The following is a 17559-nucleotide window of genomic DNA, read 5'->3' as shown; positions in this document are numbered from 1 at the left end:
TGAACAGGAGGTTCCAGGGCTGAACCAGAAAAATTATGGCCACACCAAGTCTTAATGAGGTAGTTGTATGGGGAGGGGTGATATATGGCAGAATGAAAGCTCTCGAGGCCCAGCCATGAAGAAATATTTATAAAGATGACTCTGACAAAGATTTGTGTTGTATAAACATCAACCTTCCTACCTCTTCCTTTGCATTTCATCATCCCCCCCTTGTGCAACCTGTAGTCAGCAACACAAGGTTTTGTTGCAGGAAAGTGTTCAGGTTCCCCTGCACCACCCCCGAATTACTCTGGCTCATTCCACACATGCAGAATAATGCACTTTCAAACTGCTTTCAGTGCTCTTTGAAGCTGTGCGGAATAGCAAAATCCACTTGCAAACAGTTGTGAAAGTGGTTTGAAAACGCATTATTTTGCCTGTGCGGCACAGGCCTATGATATGCTGCTTTTTGTCCTTTAATCCTTTTGAGTTAGAAATTGCTTAGGCCTCTATTTGTGGAATGGTAATGTCTCGCCCCAACTTACAGACACTTCTGTGGTATTTTATACCAATCCAATCTCCTATAGCCATTTCCCCCCTACTCCATCCTACTCATGAAGTCCACAAGAAATGTATTAGTTACACCACCCTGAAAACTTCCCAGTACAGATTGGCTTTATTAAAACATGACCATTGGCATTTTTCCCTCTACAAAATAAGCAAATGTAAGCAATGTCTTTGTTGGACCAAGTAGGAAAGTTATCGGAGGATGACGTGGTCTAAATACCACACAGCATCAGCCTCTTTCTTCCAACGAAGAACATTTACTATAAAAGATATTTCACTTTCCCCCCAGCCTTACATGCAACAGACTTGGATGGAAAATCATCCATGAAAATCTTGACTGAAACATTACGGTGCCAATCAAAGCAGAGTTATACCCTTCTAAGGTCACTGAATTTAGAAAACTACTGGATGCCCTTCTGAGGATACTGGACCCTAAACTGTGTTTAGGATTGCACTATAAGGCTCTAATCCAGAGAAAGTTAGTTACTTGTGAATAACAGTTACACTTATTTAGAATATTTTTCTGAGCTTTAGTATTCACTGTAAAAAGGTACTGCAAAACTGGAATAACTTGAATGAGTCAAGATTGCAAGAAAGGCAACTTTGTTTTTTCCAAACAGGTTTTATTTGTTCAGCATGTTTTAGATTTTTTAAAAATTAGATGCGTTGGAGGCATTCCCCCCCCCCCCAAAAGGCAGATTATAACTATTTTAAGTAAATAAAATTATTTTCTGGAAATAACTTTTAGGCATTAGACATAAGAGTGGTAAGTTCCATTTATTAAAATTTACTCATGCTCATCTTCATTAAAATGCATACTGCATGATTCATTTTAACATGAGAATACTTTGAAGTCAGATGAAAAATTAAGTCTTTGCCAACATTCCATATTTCATCTGTTTTTTTTTAAAACTAGGAACTGTCAAAAGCAGCATGTTTTAACGCTATCAAATTCAACATAAATACAATATTTACAGGACATTCAAATATGCTTTAAATTGCTGATCTGCCATCATAGAGGAGATCTGCTTTGACCAAAAGATATATGCTGTCCAAGAATCCAAGCTAGTGTTTGACGAGGGGAAGCTGTTTTAGCCTAAAAGAGAAAAGGAGAATGGAGAATAATTGAATGGTGATTATAAAACAACATCCTCGTAACACCCTACTGCCAAAGCCCAACCAAAATTTTGAAACTGCAAGCTGAATTTTCCTCCTGTTTCTCTATCAAGCAATGTAAGATGATCCAAATACTAAAGTTTTCAAAATATCAAACATTCTCAACAAATGCAGGTATGCCTATCTACCCCTAAATATAGGTGAAAATGTCTGCACTGTTTCTATAGTCATCAGGCTTTTTCTCTAAGCAAATTTAAGTTCTGTCATTAAACTGTCGATAAAATTTGAATAAACAAATCAGCTTGTGAGTATGCATTTTCAGCATCTCAGTACAACCACTATTGTAATGGAAGTTAAGGATCACAGTCCTCTTGATTATATACCAACAGTTCTCGCTGGGCAAATGGAAACCCAAAGGTGTAAAGAAAGGTGAGCTACAACTACCTTTGTAAAAGCTCCTGTGGGGGTATATTGGGGGGTATATCGGAGGTCTCCTCTTCGCTCTGGCTTCCGCTGCTCTCGGCAGAGTCTGAACCACTGGCTTTCTCAGTTTTCTTATTCTTATGCTTTCCCTTGTGTTTGTGTTTCCTGTGTTTCTTTTTCTGCAAATTAAGTTCACATCTAGTATTAGTGCCTTCCTGTACCTTAGCAAAGAAACATATGGCAAAGAAAAAAACAAAGCAACACAAAATATGTGTAAGAGGACCAAACGGCTATTCTGATAGAAGACTGAAAGTGGTTTAATAAAGTGATGTGTGTGCACATATCCTAGACATTGCAAGGGATTTTATTCCTAAGGAGGTATGCACATGTTTGCAGCCCATCAACTTCAATATTCCCATCATAATTCTCACATCTTATGCCTTTATCATATTGAAAGGAAAAGAAAAACACCAAAATGCATGTTATACCTTTTATTAGGACCAACCAGAATGGTTTTATATCATTTTGGTCAGTCCTAATAAAAGATATTACGTGGATCTGGGGTTCTGTTTGGGATTTTGCACAGGTCAATATACCTGTTTATCTTATTTATTACAAGTATTTATACTCTGCCTTTCCGTAGCGATAATCATGATGACTTGCAACTTGAATGTAGTTATATTCAAGGCAGTTTACAACTTTCTTATTACTCCAGGGCAGAAATCCCCACATCAAGATTAAGATTTAATTGGGATCACATATGCACTCTGCACATCCACCTTGGATAAGCCATGTTGGAACAGCCATGTTGTGAGCCACCTCGAGCCCCTCGGGGATGAGGCGGCCTATAATTAAATAAATAAGCAAGCAAGCAAGCAAGCAAGCAAGCAAGCAAGCAAGCAAGCAAGCAAGCAAGCCCTACGGATGCAAAGACCAATGCATACAAGCTTTAGCTATGCAACACCACAAAATCAAGGTGTTCAGATCAGGTAAACAGGTGCTTAACTATGTAGGCCTCCACGCAAACTTGAAGCCCAATGCACAAATGTCTGCCAGCACACTTTTTTTGTCAAGTCATGATTAGGGTGGAGTGGATGGATTCCACATAGTATTCTTAGATTGGCAAATGGTTTGTGCTTAACGTTAACTCTACCTTTTCCTTTTTGTGTTTGTGCTCTCTTTTGGTCTTGTGTTTCTCTTTGCTCTTTTTCGGCCTCCCTTTCTTGCTGGCTTCAGAACTCATCAATTGCGTGTCCTCATTTTTCAGCAGAGCACCTAAAGCAAACAAACAAAAAATTCCCAACAGATGTAAGTAACACACTCACATCAAGATACATCATGTAAACTATGGTTACTTAAGTTTTAGATTTCTGGTTTACTAGAGATTGGATCCACCATCCTGGCAGCTGAAGGTGCTGGCAGATACAGATCTTTCTGCTGTCCCCTTCCTCTCAGCAATACTTTCTGACCCCAGGAGAGTTTATTCCCACACAAGTAAAGGGAGTGAATCGTTTTCCCAGCTTCCCTCCCTGTAGTCCCCCTGACCACATGGACATAAGTCCACAGTGGTCCCTCAGGCATAGGTTGGAAAGGTTTGCTGGGATCCTACTTAGCAGCTGTTCTTTAAACCTCATTTGTGTAGTTGCCAGAAGGTTTCGTCAGTCTAATAAGAAGTTCTACCTTATTCAGCACCCCTTTTTGTGCAAGATAAACCAGATTTTCATTGTGCTTGCTCAGGGATTCAACAATAGCACCGTCAACTAAACCTTCAAATAGGTTTCTTTAAAACACTGGAAATAAAGCTTTCCTAACAGAAGCAGACATTCTTTGTAGGCTGCAAGATAATTCTCGATAAAGAGAAAAGGTATTAACACCAAACAGGAATTAAGCAGATTCAAAAGGACTATTTTTCTCCAGAAGCTAATTAAATTTTCCTGCCGAAATATACAATAACAAAATTAATATGTGACTAAAATTTGTAAAGGCTCTTTAATGTGTTTTCCCGCACCAGAGATAGCTAATTTAAGGTCTGCATGAGATTTGGACAGAAAAAAATTACCTAAGATTAAGAAGACAAGCTTTATGAATGCATCCCAATCTAAATAGAGAATGAGCTACAACGTTAAATTAATCTCAGAGTTAGTCCTTGTTATCAGCCCGCTTCCATTATCTACTTCTGTAGAGTAATTTTGAAGAGACCTTGACATTTCTATGCGTAACCGCTTTATAAAAAGTTTAGAACTCTGTAATAAAATAATATACGCACATTAAATAATTTACAAATTAATTTTAAAATATTAACATTTACCAAATCCACCAACCGGGGGCAGCCTTGGTCCAAACTCCTCTCCTTGATTGACGACTTCCTTTGAAGGTGGAGCTACAGTAACGGAGATCTCTGGAGCAATCACTTCACTTTCTTTAACAGTACACAAAAAGAAAAATAATGATTGAAGAACAATTCGACTGTTGCTCTAAACACAGAAGCAGCCTGAAGTGCCCAGTTTGGTCACGGTCACTACTTAGATGGGAGACTACCAAGGAAGACTGGGTGGCAAACAACCTCCGCTCATCTTTTGCCTTGAAGACTCCTTGATGTTCAAGTGTCCCTTTAATTCTACACCTTTTTACAGGATCATCCCTCATAAATTAATGGAAATCCACAAAAAGAGAAAGTTTCTTTACCTTTGTCCTTAGATGGAAGGGCACCTGGCTGATCGTGATGCTTCATACTATCCAAGTCTGGTCCGGGCACCCCCGTAGGCAGCTCCTCCTCCACCTCCTCCTCCTCACTCTCTTCTTCAGAAGATGATGATTTTTCATCTGAGGAGCTGGCAAAGATGGCTTTAAATAAATCCATTGATGGCCTGCTTTCTTCCTCTGTTGCTTCTTCCTGTATGCCAGTTTTTTCATGTACCATCTGAATGACAAAACCAGGTATACAAAAGTCCATTACCACCTTAAAAGCTAACCAAATTTATTTTTGCATCAGCGCATGGAAGGCAGAAGCTTTAACAGTTCCATCATGATGGTAACGAGTGCAAATGCCCACAGTAAATATAAGATGTTCCTAACACAAAATAGGCTGGTCCTGCATTACTGGTATTGCCAGTAACATAAGGAACAGACAGCACTCCACAGAAAAGATACTCAGACATTCGTTCAGGCTAAAGGAGGAGCTGCCAGCCATTTCAAAATGTTTAATGACCGTTTGAATTATTTATGTGTAAAACTGGAGGATATCACAAAGATTGCGGCTCCAAATATGGGCTTTTGATTTTGCTTCTGGAGAGGCATAATACACTAGTTATGCAGTACAAGCTCTGGCATGGTAGTAGCTAGCACTGGGTTAGTTACTGATAATACTCATTTAGAAAACTCATTTTCTTCCTCAAACTCTATCTCCAAAGGAACTCAGGAGGAGGAAATAGCTTAGTCCTAAAGAAAATGTTATACGACTCAAGGTGATAAAGTCTGAGAAGCCTGAGTATGTTAAACAGCACAATAAACCCAAACTGGAAGCATCGAACAGTTGGAACCGTACCTTACTGGAATCAGCTTCCTTTGTCTTATTGCTGTCCTTGAATTCTGCGGCGAGGTGCTGTTGCTCCTTAGTATCAACCTTTGATCTCGCCAAGCTTATGAACTCACTAATGGCATCCTTTTTCTTTCGCTCTTTGTCGGAGACATCCCATCTTGAAGGCTTTTTTGGCTCTTAAAGACAGGAATCCAATGAAGTTTCAAGGTTATTTATTTTATTTCCTCGGTCAATTAAAAATACATTTGGAGCATCGTTACTGCATGCACTTATCCTTAATAATTAGGGATGATTACAAACTGAAAGGAGAAGAATAGTCCCATTGACCTGGTTTTGGAATCTGTGTCAGACCCAACTGGTTTTCACCCTCCTTATTTTACACAAATATGCATGTTCTCCTAAAAACCAATTACATATCACATTTTAGACAGTCGGTGGTTAAGAACAGTGGATTATAATCTGGAGAACCAAGTTTGATTCTCCACTTCTCCACATAAAGCCTGCTGGGTGACCTTAGACTAGTCACAGCTGTCTCAGAACTCTCTCAGCCTCAACTACCTCATAAGGTGCCTGTTGATGGAAAAGGAAGAGGTTGTGATTATAATCCACTTTGAGACTCCTTACGGGACAGAAACATGGGGTATAAAACCGAACTCTTCTTGTTCTTATCTTGCCCTTCCTCTAAAGAGCTCTGAGTGCATCTCCTCTCCTCCATTTTATGCTCACCACTGACTTAAGGTCACTTATTGATCTTCAGGGCAGGGAAGATGGGCCTTGTACCAGGTTTTCCTTGGTCCCAGACCAACCCTCAAACAACTGCACCAGCGTTTTTTAGTCATTCAGACCTAGGACCCTGTGGCAGCAGAACAGAATCTATCAACTAAGCCACAAGCACGTGACAAGAAAAGTGGGGAACAGACTCATGACTTCACTGGTTTCAAAGCTAGGAGAGTAAAGAGCAGATGAAGAAAACTGGGTATAAGAAAAGCCACTTGAGCACTATGTGGTGGGGCCACGGAAGGGAAAAGCCCCAAGTTTTTTGAGCCTGAGGGAGCTTCTGGAATGTTGACAGGGAGTAGTGAGCATTACCCCATAGCAACTGCCTCAAGAGGCAGAGCCAAACAAAAATGGCTACCTTAGGAGATGGATTCAATACAATACATCCCTGCTAGCCATATTGCAGGAAGGGAACAAAAAGAAACAAAGGAAATTCAAGAGTGGGGGAAGGAGAAAAAGGAGGAGGAACAGAAAAGTCTGAATGGGGGATGGAATTACAAGTTTGAGCACTTATCAGTCCTCCTGATTCTATTGTGGCTGTGAATCGTATCACTACAGGGCCCACCAGTACCACGAGCACTACAGGGCCCACCAGTACCACGTTAGAACCACTGAGGAACTTCAAAACTGACTGATCCAGCTCACCATTCAGTTGTTTATGCAAAGAGGCAGGAAGGATGATGCTCTTGTTGTGCACATATGAACACGATCTGTAGGGCCTTTCAAAAGCAGCAAAAGGGAGTGGTGCCATGGGCAAATGGTGTTCTGCGCGCCACCTGAGTCTCCCCACCAATGGGCAGGACCACTGCACCACACCTTGCTGCATCTCAAGAGCACTAACAGTTCAAATGGTTCAATCACAAATTTAAGAAAGCACTGAAGCGCTTACTATTGGGAGTGTTATTTGGCTGCACTGCTACGTTCATAGGCTGACTCGTCATCTTTAGTGCTGGCTCCGAGACAGTCAAGAAGTTAAATACAGAATACTTGTCACGTTTCACTTTGGGCAATCCAACAATACTTGACCTGATGGAAAATAAAAACAGGGTTTCTCAGTCAAACATTTCTGTAAACTTTCTGCCATCATTAAGCTAAGGTTGTCCAAAAATAAGGAGACACAAATATTAAACGATACTTTATTTGCAGTCAAGGATTCTGACATTTTATTGTACAAATGAACTGTGTAACTATCGAGAACTTTTTTCTCTCTGTTCTGCAGCTACCAAAGTAATATTTTTTAAAAGGCTGAATAGTCAATCCCACTTACTCTGAATAAGGATCAGGAACATTAAACCTTTTGCACAGTAGTTTATCAGGGTGCCACTCAAACTTCTCTCTTGTCAGTTTGCCAAACATCTTCATCTTTGCAGCTGCCTGTTTGTCGTCAAGGTCAGTCTAAAACAACCATGCCGTTATTAGCATTTCCAGCACTAAAGAACGTAAAAGTCAGCTGCAAAATTTGGGTTGGATTGCCAATGGAAGGGGATTCCCCTTTGACCCCTTCCCCTACTCCCCACCAAATCTATGCTGGGACTCATATACAAAAGCCAGGTAGGCCAAGAGTGGCTGTAAGGATGGGAATAAAGTGGGAAAGAGTGAAAATGAGCCTGTGTGGTATGATGTTAAAGTGTCCCTCTATGATCTGGAGGATAGGAAAATGATAAAATTCCCATTTGGGAGATAGTTGGGGTATAAACGAAACAAATTAGATAGGCAAGGGGAAAGGGAGAGAATCCAACCCACTGTGAATTCATTCCAGAGACAAATGGCTATTTTTTCAAATGGTACTGAAAATGCATATGAAACATACAGCAGTCCAAGGACACACCTCTTGATCCCGAGCAACGTCTACTTTGTCAGTGTCGTCCTCGTGCTTTCCATGAGTAAATCTAGACGACAAGGCGGAGCTGGAGGGTTTGTACAACATGGCGGAACGAAGGAACTCCTCTTGCTCCCTTCCGCGCTCCCATTCTGTCATACTTTGATCTAAACAGCTTCCTAGTTCATCTAATGGGGTGGGGGATAAAAAGCAAAGGTCATCAACAGCCTGAGAAAACCAAGCTGAAATATAAACTGTGATCTTGAATTCAGATGCAAAAAAGAGAACACATTCTTGGAAATCAATGATGATATTTTCGCCAATAAAATGTAAAATAGATTTAGCATAAACCACCACGGTCTGGAAAATGGGACAATCATGAATACAATGCAATGTATCGAGATGCAAAATCCACCTCATGGTGAGGGAACAAGAGTTGCGTGGACTTTTGCTAATTACCTTTCTTTCCTTGTTTAAGTCTTTCAATGTAATTTTCATATCTCTTTTGTTTTTCTGGATCCGATGCAAAGGGTTTGAAGCCACTAGAACCAGCAGAGGCCACCTGGGACCCCAACAGCGACTGCCAGTCCTCTGGGGTGTCACGTAAGGCAGGTGCCTGGAATTGGTTCTGCAAGGGTTGTTGAACAGGTGTCTTTACTTGCTGAACTGCTGTCTGTTTCACTTCTTTGATTCGCTCTTTGTCTTTATTTGACAGATACTCTAGAACAGATGTTGTTGGACCTAACAAGGAAAGAAACATGAGAAGTGTAACACTGAATCTTCAAAACAAAATAAAAACAAACACTTTCTAGTTTAAAAAATAGAAAAGAGTTTACATGGTTTTCTTGATTAAAAGGCATACAGTTAAATATATCTCAGATGCAGCCCAGCTTCACCATTACTGATAGGTGCTCCAAAAATGTCAAGATACTTCCACAAAAGATATAATATGCTTCATTTATACTCCACTTTTCTCCCCAGTGAGAATCGCAAAGTGGCTTACATTTTTCTCTCCTCCATTTTATGCTCACAACAACCCTACAAGGTAGTTGAGGTTGAGTGCATGACTAGCCTAAGGGTATCCAACAAAGCACGGAGGGGGAGAGGTCAGAGCTGGGTTTCCCAAACCCTAATCCAACACTCTAACCACTATATCACTCTGGGTCACATTTACATTCAGCCCGGGCATAGGTGTCAAACTCAGGCCCTCCGGATGTTCATGGACTACCATTCCCAGCAGTCCCTGCTAGCACAGCCAATTGGCCCTGCTGGCATGGGCTGATGGGAATTGTAGTCCATGAACACCTGGAGGACCTGGGTTTGACACCTATGCTGGATCTGAAATGCCTGAAAATAGATGTGCCCCACCTACCCAGAAACATGAGATCTGGCTCATAACAGCAGGCAGTGCCTCAATACAGAAAAACTCAAGGAACAAATGGTTTGAAACATTTGGAAGCAGAACACACACATATGCAGAATGATCTACCACTGAATGTTTGGATGATCAAGATTTACTAGTGGGGAAGATGGTGAATTCAATTATGTTTTATCAGCTTTCAGATAAGAAGAGGAACTATGATACAATTTAAGATATGAGTATTTCTTCCAAGACGTAAAAGCCATTAACAGACTAGGCAAAGTACAATAAATAAAGGTTATAGCAATGGAACTTGTGTAATAACAAAGTGACATAAAGGAAGAGGAGTACCTGTCAGAGCCATTTCACCCAGCAATTGCCTCCTCTGAGTAGCAGTTTTTTGGTGTCTGCTATGAGGTGTTGTCTCACTCTCAAGCTTCCCAGTAGATTCTGCTAAGGTCTGCACCAAGTGGGAGTTGTCACTGCTCGCAATTATCACAGGTCGAAAGTAATGGACTGGTCTGTAATCCCTCGGTAGATCAGGAGGCAGATAAACCTTCTACACACACACGAAAACAAATCAACCCCCAACAAAATACATATGATTGTTCGGAGCATAGTCTCAAGTTGATTAGTTAAGCATTAGTTACATCCAACGCAGCTATCAAAAAGTCACTAGGCACTATCATTTCATTATGTTTTAAACTATATTGAACAGTCTAATAGGAGGCTTTTGTGCCAATCACAGAAGCAAAAAACCAGGCCACTGACAGACAAGGTAGAGGTTTCTGGATACTTGAGGGGTTCCCCAGACATGCAGACAAACATGACTTTGTAACCTAAAATGCTCCTGCCCCCAATGGAACCAAGCATGACCAAGGAAGCATCGAATGCTGAGAGTAATCAGATGTTTTATTTATTTTGTTTTAAATGGGCCCACCTTTCTATCAGGACCCAATTCAATGAATTCATCATATCTCATTAAAACTGTGATTTACTGAACAGGGTGATGAACTCATATTCATAAGCATTCGTTACCCTGGCAACCATCGAGCAAAGGAGGAAATGAACAGACAAAAATGTTTTAAATACAACAAAAATAAAACTTTTTCCACAGCAAACCACCAATGTGACTCTGTGTCTTGCAAATTTCAATCAATTTTTGCAGGTCTCCATTTATTTAAATGTAAGAAAAAGGGAACCATTCAATGAACTGATCAAGGAAAACTAAAGCAGCTCGCTCACCTTTTGGGAGGTTGTCGACTTAGAGGCCAGACTGAAACCATCTAAAATTTTCCCAATGTACTTAACTTTTTTTTCTATTCCTGTAAAACAGTTGGGAGAGTTCATCAGCACTTCCAGGGTAAAGAAGCAGGACACAGGGTAATGCAGTATCACATCATCCAGGAAACGGAACATAAAGGTAACTGAAAATAGTATCTCTGGGCTTTTGAAATGCTAAAGCTACACAATGCTTCACCTGGACTGCTTTTATATTGCTTAGGTGCTGTCCAACCAAACAACCCGTCTCCAGGTTCTTCATCTTTCAGGACAGTATCATATTTGGAAAGCGATTCAGTAGCATAAATATCATCATCTTCCTCTTCCAAAGCCCCTACGCCAAAAGCCTGTGGAAAAAAGAAAACAGAAATTATTACAACCAAAGACAATTTTTATAAGCTAAGTAACTGTGCCTTGGGGGAAAAAAGTCAAGTAAGTACGAAGAAGAAGAGTTGGATTTATATTCCCCCTTTCTCTCCTGTAAGGAGACTCAAAGGGGCTTACAAACTCTTTTCCCTTCCCCTCCCTCACAACAAACACTCTGTGAAGTAGGTGGGGCTGAGAGAGCTTTGAAGAGCTCTGAATAGCCCAAGGTCCCCCAGCTGGCGTGTGTGGGGAGTGCACAAGCTAATCTAGTTCACCAGATTAGCCTCCACAGCTCAAGTGGCAGAGTGGGGAATCAAATCCGGTTCTCCAGATTAGAGTGCACCTGTTCTTAACCACTATACCATGCTGAGTCTCCAGGATTGACTGCTACCCAAAGAACTGTGGGAAATGAACTAACTCCAGTGCCCTGCCAAACAGCCTTTTCAATGAGATGGCAGATTAATGCCTGGACCATGTCTTTTCAGACGGTAGTTGGGGCTCTCATGACTGAATGCATACATATGAAATGATTTTCTTTCTACAGAAAATCATCATGTCAAGGAGACATCTAATCTAAAGATTTTTCCCTTGACATGCCAGTTTTCTACATGCAGGGAATCCCATCTCCTCCCCCCCTTGCCACATGAAAGCATTCATTTGTGTGAGCTCCACACACAATTTGAAACAAGTACATATCTACCACTTGAATAAGAACGTCATAATGGTGGCACCAAATCAAGTAAGGTTTAAGCCACTGAAAAATCTATTCAGCCGCTCTTTGAAAACCAGATTTCATCAGGCATCACAAATCAATTCAATAATCTATCTCCACAGCCATATGAAACACAATTACAACTAATTTTTTTTACCTGGCCCGTGATACCCAGTTTTCGCCCTTTACTGTGCCTCAGATCACCAATCAAATTTTCGGAACTGGGATTGAAAACATTTACATGTTCCTCTGAAACTCCAAACAAGGCTTTAGAAGGATCCAAGCCTTTATAACCAAGCCCATGGACATTGTCTTTGGGAGCCAGGTCTACAGGCATCACATCTTTGGGTGCAAATGTCACATTTTCTGGCTGATATTCATCTTCTTCCTTCAGGAAATTAAGAATTATTACCAATATATACCCCTGTTGGCATTCATTACTGTAATCACAACTTTTTATTAACATCTATCATTCTTAATTATGTAAGATAGCAAAGTATGGAACATTTCTAGTTAAACAATACCTCCGAATCTTCAGATCCTGGGGGCAAAGCACAGCTATAGATTTTCACACCAGGATCTGCAACAAGCAAAGATACTGAAATGTTATTATTCTTCATTACATGTTCTATTTAAGAGCTGATTCAATTCACTGCTTATCGTATCGTATATTTAATTTATATACCGCCCTCTCCCCAAAGGCTCAGGGTGGTGTTAGAACTATACTTCTATAGTTCACTATCCCCAGTGTGTACAAATTTTATATCACTTGAGAAAAGGAGCTATGAAAGTTATCCAGATGTCTCCTCAGGAGACTAGAAGTCTCCGTTCCATTTATACTTTTTCAAAAATCCATATTTAATTAAAATATACCAGATGTTTGCTTGCGTGCTTTTCTTTTCACTCGAGGTCCAACACCTTGCCCTTCTTTCCAGCCCATTTTTCGCAACAAATCAATGCCAATGGTGATCCTTAAAACAGAATTTATAAACAAAGGGTTATTGCAAGAGTGCACGTCAATAATTTTCAAAGCAGAGGCCTAGTTACAGTCTCTTGCGTGAGGATAAAAGTAAACATTGCTATGTTTAATGCCAACTCATGGACAAAAATCCAGCCAGTAAAAATATGCCAAAAGATTTAAGATGTTCATTTCTTAAATGCAAGCCTTGTACACAAGAGTTGCAGTATAGTCTTAAACAACACTACCAGTTGAACCATCGCCACCTCCTCCCCTTATCTGATATTCCTCATTAACCTGCAGGTGACTCCTGTCATACCGCCATTGCCATTAATCAAGCCTCAGGTGTTTTCATTCTTAGAAAGTAATTTCTTACAGGCGATGTTTCAACTGGTAGTGTTGTTTAATTATATTGCAACTTTTGCATACAACTCTTGCAAACAACTCTTGCATAACTATATTGCAACTCTTGCATACAAGGCTTTACTCAGCAATAAGGCAGAGGATAAATGTACTCACTTCGCAGGTGCGACATATTCATCCAACAATACCGCTCCAGGAATGGGGGCAGCAACCCCTGCAATCTGTCTGGCTTTCTCTTTTATTTTATCTTTGCTTTTGGAAGCAAATTCATCTGAAACTGTAATTTCCTTTGGTGCTATCCCATGTTCACCCAGATCCTTCAGAAGAGGAGAAAAAGATAAAGGATTATAAATAGTTAATCATCAAATCCACGTAAATAGCTGAGCAGTAACCTTGAAACAAATATATGTAAGAGCACTTCAACTGTACCATCATTAAAGGCCCTGTTTCCTAGCCAAACAACATATCATTAATATTTAATAAGCAGCAGGAGGGTAAATTGGTAGGATACCACCTGATTTTGTAAGATCTTTGGACGCTGGAAGGGAGACCATCAAGGAAGACTCTGAGGAACGCAATGGCCAACCACCAATGATACATGCAGGTCAACCCCTTCAGATTAAGTCATCCAATCCAAGAGTCTTCTTACTTGCCCTGAAAGCCCCTTGTTGGGGTTGCCATCTTGATGGCCTTGTTTAGATAAGGAATATGAGCATTATAAAGATATGATTATCTATCTACATACCATATGAAAATCAATCACTGTCTCTCTCTCTCCCCCGCCCCACCCCCAGGAATTAATAATGCCAAAGGATTTAATTTTGTATTATTTGTAAAAGGTTACCTCTTCATCCATAAAATCTTCGGGACCCAAGACTGTCTTCTCTGCTCTCTTTTGGCGCGATGATACAAAGGCTGAAGGTGCCCATCCTTTAAAGAAAGCAATTCATCTTTCCATTAGATTAAACTTTGCTATGGTTTGCTTAGGTTCAAAATTAGTTATACTACACTGTTAAGCATGGGCTTCTAGAACATTCAATGTTAAATTAAAGGTGCTAATTTTAACCTATAAAGCCCTAAATGATCTAGACCAGGGGTAGGGAACCTGCGGCTCGAGAGCCACATACGGCTCTTCTGCCCTTGCACTGCGGCTCCACGAGCCGAGCTGAGCCACTGGCCCCATCCTTGCCCACCCTGCAGGCAGCAGGGCGGGTGCACCAACTGCCTGCGGTCGGCTGGGGCGTGCCGTGGGCTTCCCCTCTCGCCCGCCTCGTTGGAGTGGGGTGGGCGCTTTCCTGGCGGCCGGCGAGGCCGAGCCACCGGCTTCATCCTTGCCCGCCCTGCAGGAGCAGGGCGGACGCATCCATGCGCTTCTCAGAATAAGCGGAGTAAAAGGTAAAACCCCCCCAATATATATAGTGTTATCTTTATTTTAAATGTCAAAAATTATTTGCGGCTCCAAGTGTTTTCTTTTCCCGTGGAAAACGGGTCATAATGGCTCTTTGAGTTTTAAAGGTTCCCTACCCCTGATCTAGACCTTTCATATTGCAGAAATGCCTTTGGTTCCCCTTCCTGTGTTCCATAGCAGCCTCTACATTAAAGGATCGCTTCATAATGGTGACCTTGATTATCAAAGTCACAAAGGCATTTCAGAGGTGATCTCTAGGGCTGCTCCATCATTTCAGAATTATCTTCTTCTAAAGGTGCACATAAAACTTTTTTTTACAAACTCTGGCTGCTGTGGGTTTTCTGGGCTGCATGGCCATGGTATGGTAAGTTTTAGTTCCTCATGGTTCACCTGCATCTATGGTTGGCATCTTCAGAGGCACAGTGTGGAGTGTTTTGCGTAATTGGCTATTTGTTTTAAAAAGACACCTTTCATCCTCAACACACTAAGAAGAAACAAAGTCATAAAATGTCAATTAAACTTTTACATGAGTATATTTTGTACGATTTCAATAACTGCACATAGTGCAAAGGGTTGGATAGACAGTTTTTTCATACAGTCCCACAAAATTCCCTTTCATACTTTCATACTATGACCCATATCTCACACGGGTTTGGTCCATGCAGGTCCCATGATCCTAACTATACTCTTTCCACTAGTACCCAAAGTCTCTTTCGAACACAAAAAGTGACTAACCTTCCTTTGAACCCACAGTATTAAAATAGCCAGCGGAGAAACCACCACTAAATGCTCCATGAAAACGTTTATATCGTCCCTTTTCATCTTTGACCATCTGCTCTTGGATAGGAATTGGCTTCTTAATTCGTTCACCTGTAATTATTTAAAAAGCAACAGTTAAATCTGAACATGATATAGAAAGGTCCAATCATTTTGGCACAGGTATCTCTGATAGAATCTACTAGCTTGAAAGACATTAGAATTGACTCACTCCATGTCCAGTAAGGTCAATACAGCTACTGCGCTGACAATGCCCCCACTCCAAAGTTCTCTAGACCACTAAATTAGGCTAGTAGACACTGGAAAGCTATGAATCCTCCACCTCAGTATATAATGATACATGCAGGTCAACCCCTTCAGATTAAGTCATCCGATCCAAGAGTCAATAAAGTGAACCAGACTGAATATGATATAATATATATTAGCCTTTCCATCTCACTCCTTTTGAAAAGACACTGGAACAAAATAAAAACTGGAAGTACAACTCAATAGTACTATAAATCAAATGACCCATAACAGGAGTGGGCTAACACGAGTCTTGCATTGTTTTCGTTTTAAAAAGTAGAATTTTAGTCTATTACCAGTGCAACATAGGAGTTGTACATAAGAACATTATTAGGAGAACTAATTAGTACTGAACGATCAAGAATAAGTGCGCTTGTTTTAAGAATATAAAATTGTCTCATTGGATAAGAGCAAGCCCCACCTACTGCAGAATTCTTTAGAAAAATCGCAGCAGCTGGTATGTCACATTGGTCCACCAGAAACTGATCAATAGTCCACTGACAAACCACAACCTTCCACTAATCCCCAAAGAAGTAGCTCTTGTTCTTCCTCAGGAAGGCAGAGACAAGGTATCTTTGGAGGCTGCAGTCACATTTAGTTAATAAAGTATAGGATACAAACATTTACGCATATGAATGCATAAAGCTGCCTTAACATGTATGTTAACCACATTTTCCTTTAAAAATAAAACAAGGGACCGATGTCTACATAAATATGCGTTTTGAAATGTGTATTCAGTTATATACACATGAAGGTCAAAATGCACGGCAAGAAAAATCACATATACTGCACACAGGTTCATTGTAACATGTACACAACTAAGATCCTTGGTCTACCTTGCCCATTCAGACTAGGATCAATTCTCCAGGATCAATTCTCCAGGATCAGAAGCAGAGGTCTTTCTCCTTACCTACCCACTTGATTCTTTAAAATGGAAATTGAACCAGCCACTTCCTACATGCAGAGCAAATTGACTTTTATTCAGAGAATGTTTAAAATACATGTATAAAGAAAATGTACACGGAGCAAATACAGACAGTTCCCAGAAATGTGGGTGAATGCAAAAACATTAGTCAAGGAGTAGGTAGTACAAAGCAAGAATATATCAGCATATACTGCTGAGCGCACAAAACTGCCTTCTGAGTTAGACCACTGGTCATCCAGGTGAGTATTGCCAACTCTGACTGGAAGCTTTCCAGCGTCTCTCCCGTCACCTACTGCACAAAAATACCAGGGAGGGAACCTGACACTGTGTGCATGCAACCACTAGGCCACAGCCCCATTGCACAGCCAACTGAACCCTTAACCCTCTTCCCATTACTCCACACCCCCAAAAGAAAATAGACCTCCCTGAGAATCCCTGTGGCCCCCCTCCCAATATGTTCCTGCTGCCTCAGTATCCAGCCCTCCTCCCCACTGCAATGCTTAATCAGGAGTCAATCCCACCGAAATATGCAGGACTTCTACTCCCCAATAAACAAGGGTTAAGCGAGGGGGGGGGGGCTGCATGCAGAAATTATGCCCCGTGCAACACCCTCCGCACCCCGAAAACACCAGGAATGGAAGCAAGACGAGGTCTCTGTATTTAAGCACGACTCCGCCACAGACTCACCCTCCTCCAGCAGCTCCAGCGGGGCGCCATAGGTCACCAGCTCTTCCTCCTCCTCGTCGCTGTCGCCGGCCGCCATCTTGGCTGGCCTCTGAAGAGGCGGAGGCCGCTCAGGCCCTCCTCCCGCTCCTCCCTCATGGGCGCGGCTTGGAGCGCCACGGAGCCGGGCTCGTGTGGAGGAAGTGATACAGGTGGGCAGGTTGGGTTTGTTGGCCTTCTGC

At 41.2% G+C, this 17559-nt stretch overlaps 1 protein-coding gene across 2 annotated transcripts; it reads right to left on the bottom strand.

Moving 5' to 3' along the window:
• Nucleotides 1-1307: 1307 nt before the first annotated feature.
• On the bottom strand, nt 1308-17456 carry GPATCH1 (G-patch domain containing 1). 2 transcript variants are annotated; one of them, XM_048516003.1, is made up of 20 exons: nt 17342-17456; nt 15403-15537; nt 14104-14189; nt 13416-13576; nt 12812-12909; nt 12463-12518; nt 12096-12326; nt 11060-11207; nt 10825-10904; nt 9931-10138; nt 8679-8960; nt 8229-8407; nt 7668-7795; nt 7290-7426; nt 5630-5799; nt 4771-5005; nt 4394-4504; nt 3239-3360; nt 2107-2264; nt 1308-1642 (listed from the first exon to the last, which is right to left on the bottom strand). In XM_048516003.1, exons 1-20 carry the CDS (start codon nt 17415-17417, stop codon nt 1612-1614), a joined length of 2832 nt encoding a protein of 943 aa, XP_048371960.1. In that variant the 5' UTR covers nt 17418-17456; the 3' UTR covers nt 1308-1611. The 2 variants fall into 2 exon arrangements, with proteins under 2 accessions (XP_048371960.1, XP_048371961.1); XM_048516004.1 differs by having other exon boundaries at nt 4771-4978.
• Nucleotides 17457-17559: the final 103 nt, after the last annotated feature.

This window comes from Sphaerodactylus townsendi, linkage group LG14 (assembly GCF_021028975.2).
Source record: "Sphaerodactylus townsendi isolate TG3544 linkage group LG14, MPM_Stown_v2.3, whole genome shotgun sequence".
Lineage (NCBI taxonomy): Eukaryota > Metazoa > Chordata > Lepidosauria > Squamata > Sphaerodactylidae > Sphaerodactylus > Sphaerodactylus townsendi.
Note: the sequence above shows the minus strand (reverse complement) of the source record. Positions and strands in the feature narration are given on the sequence as shown.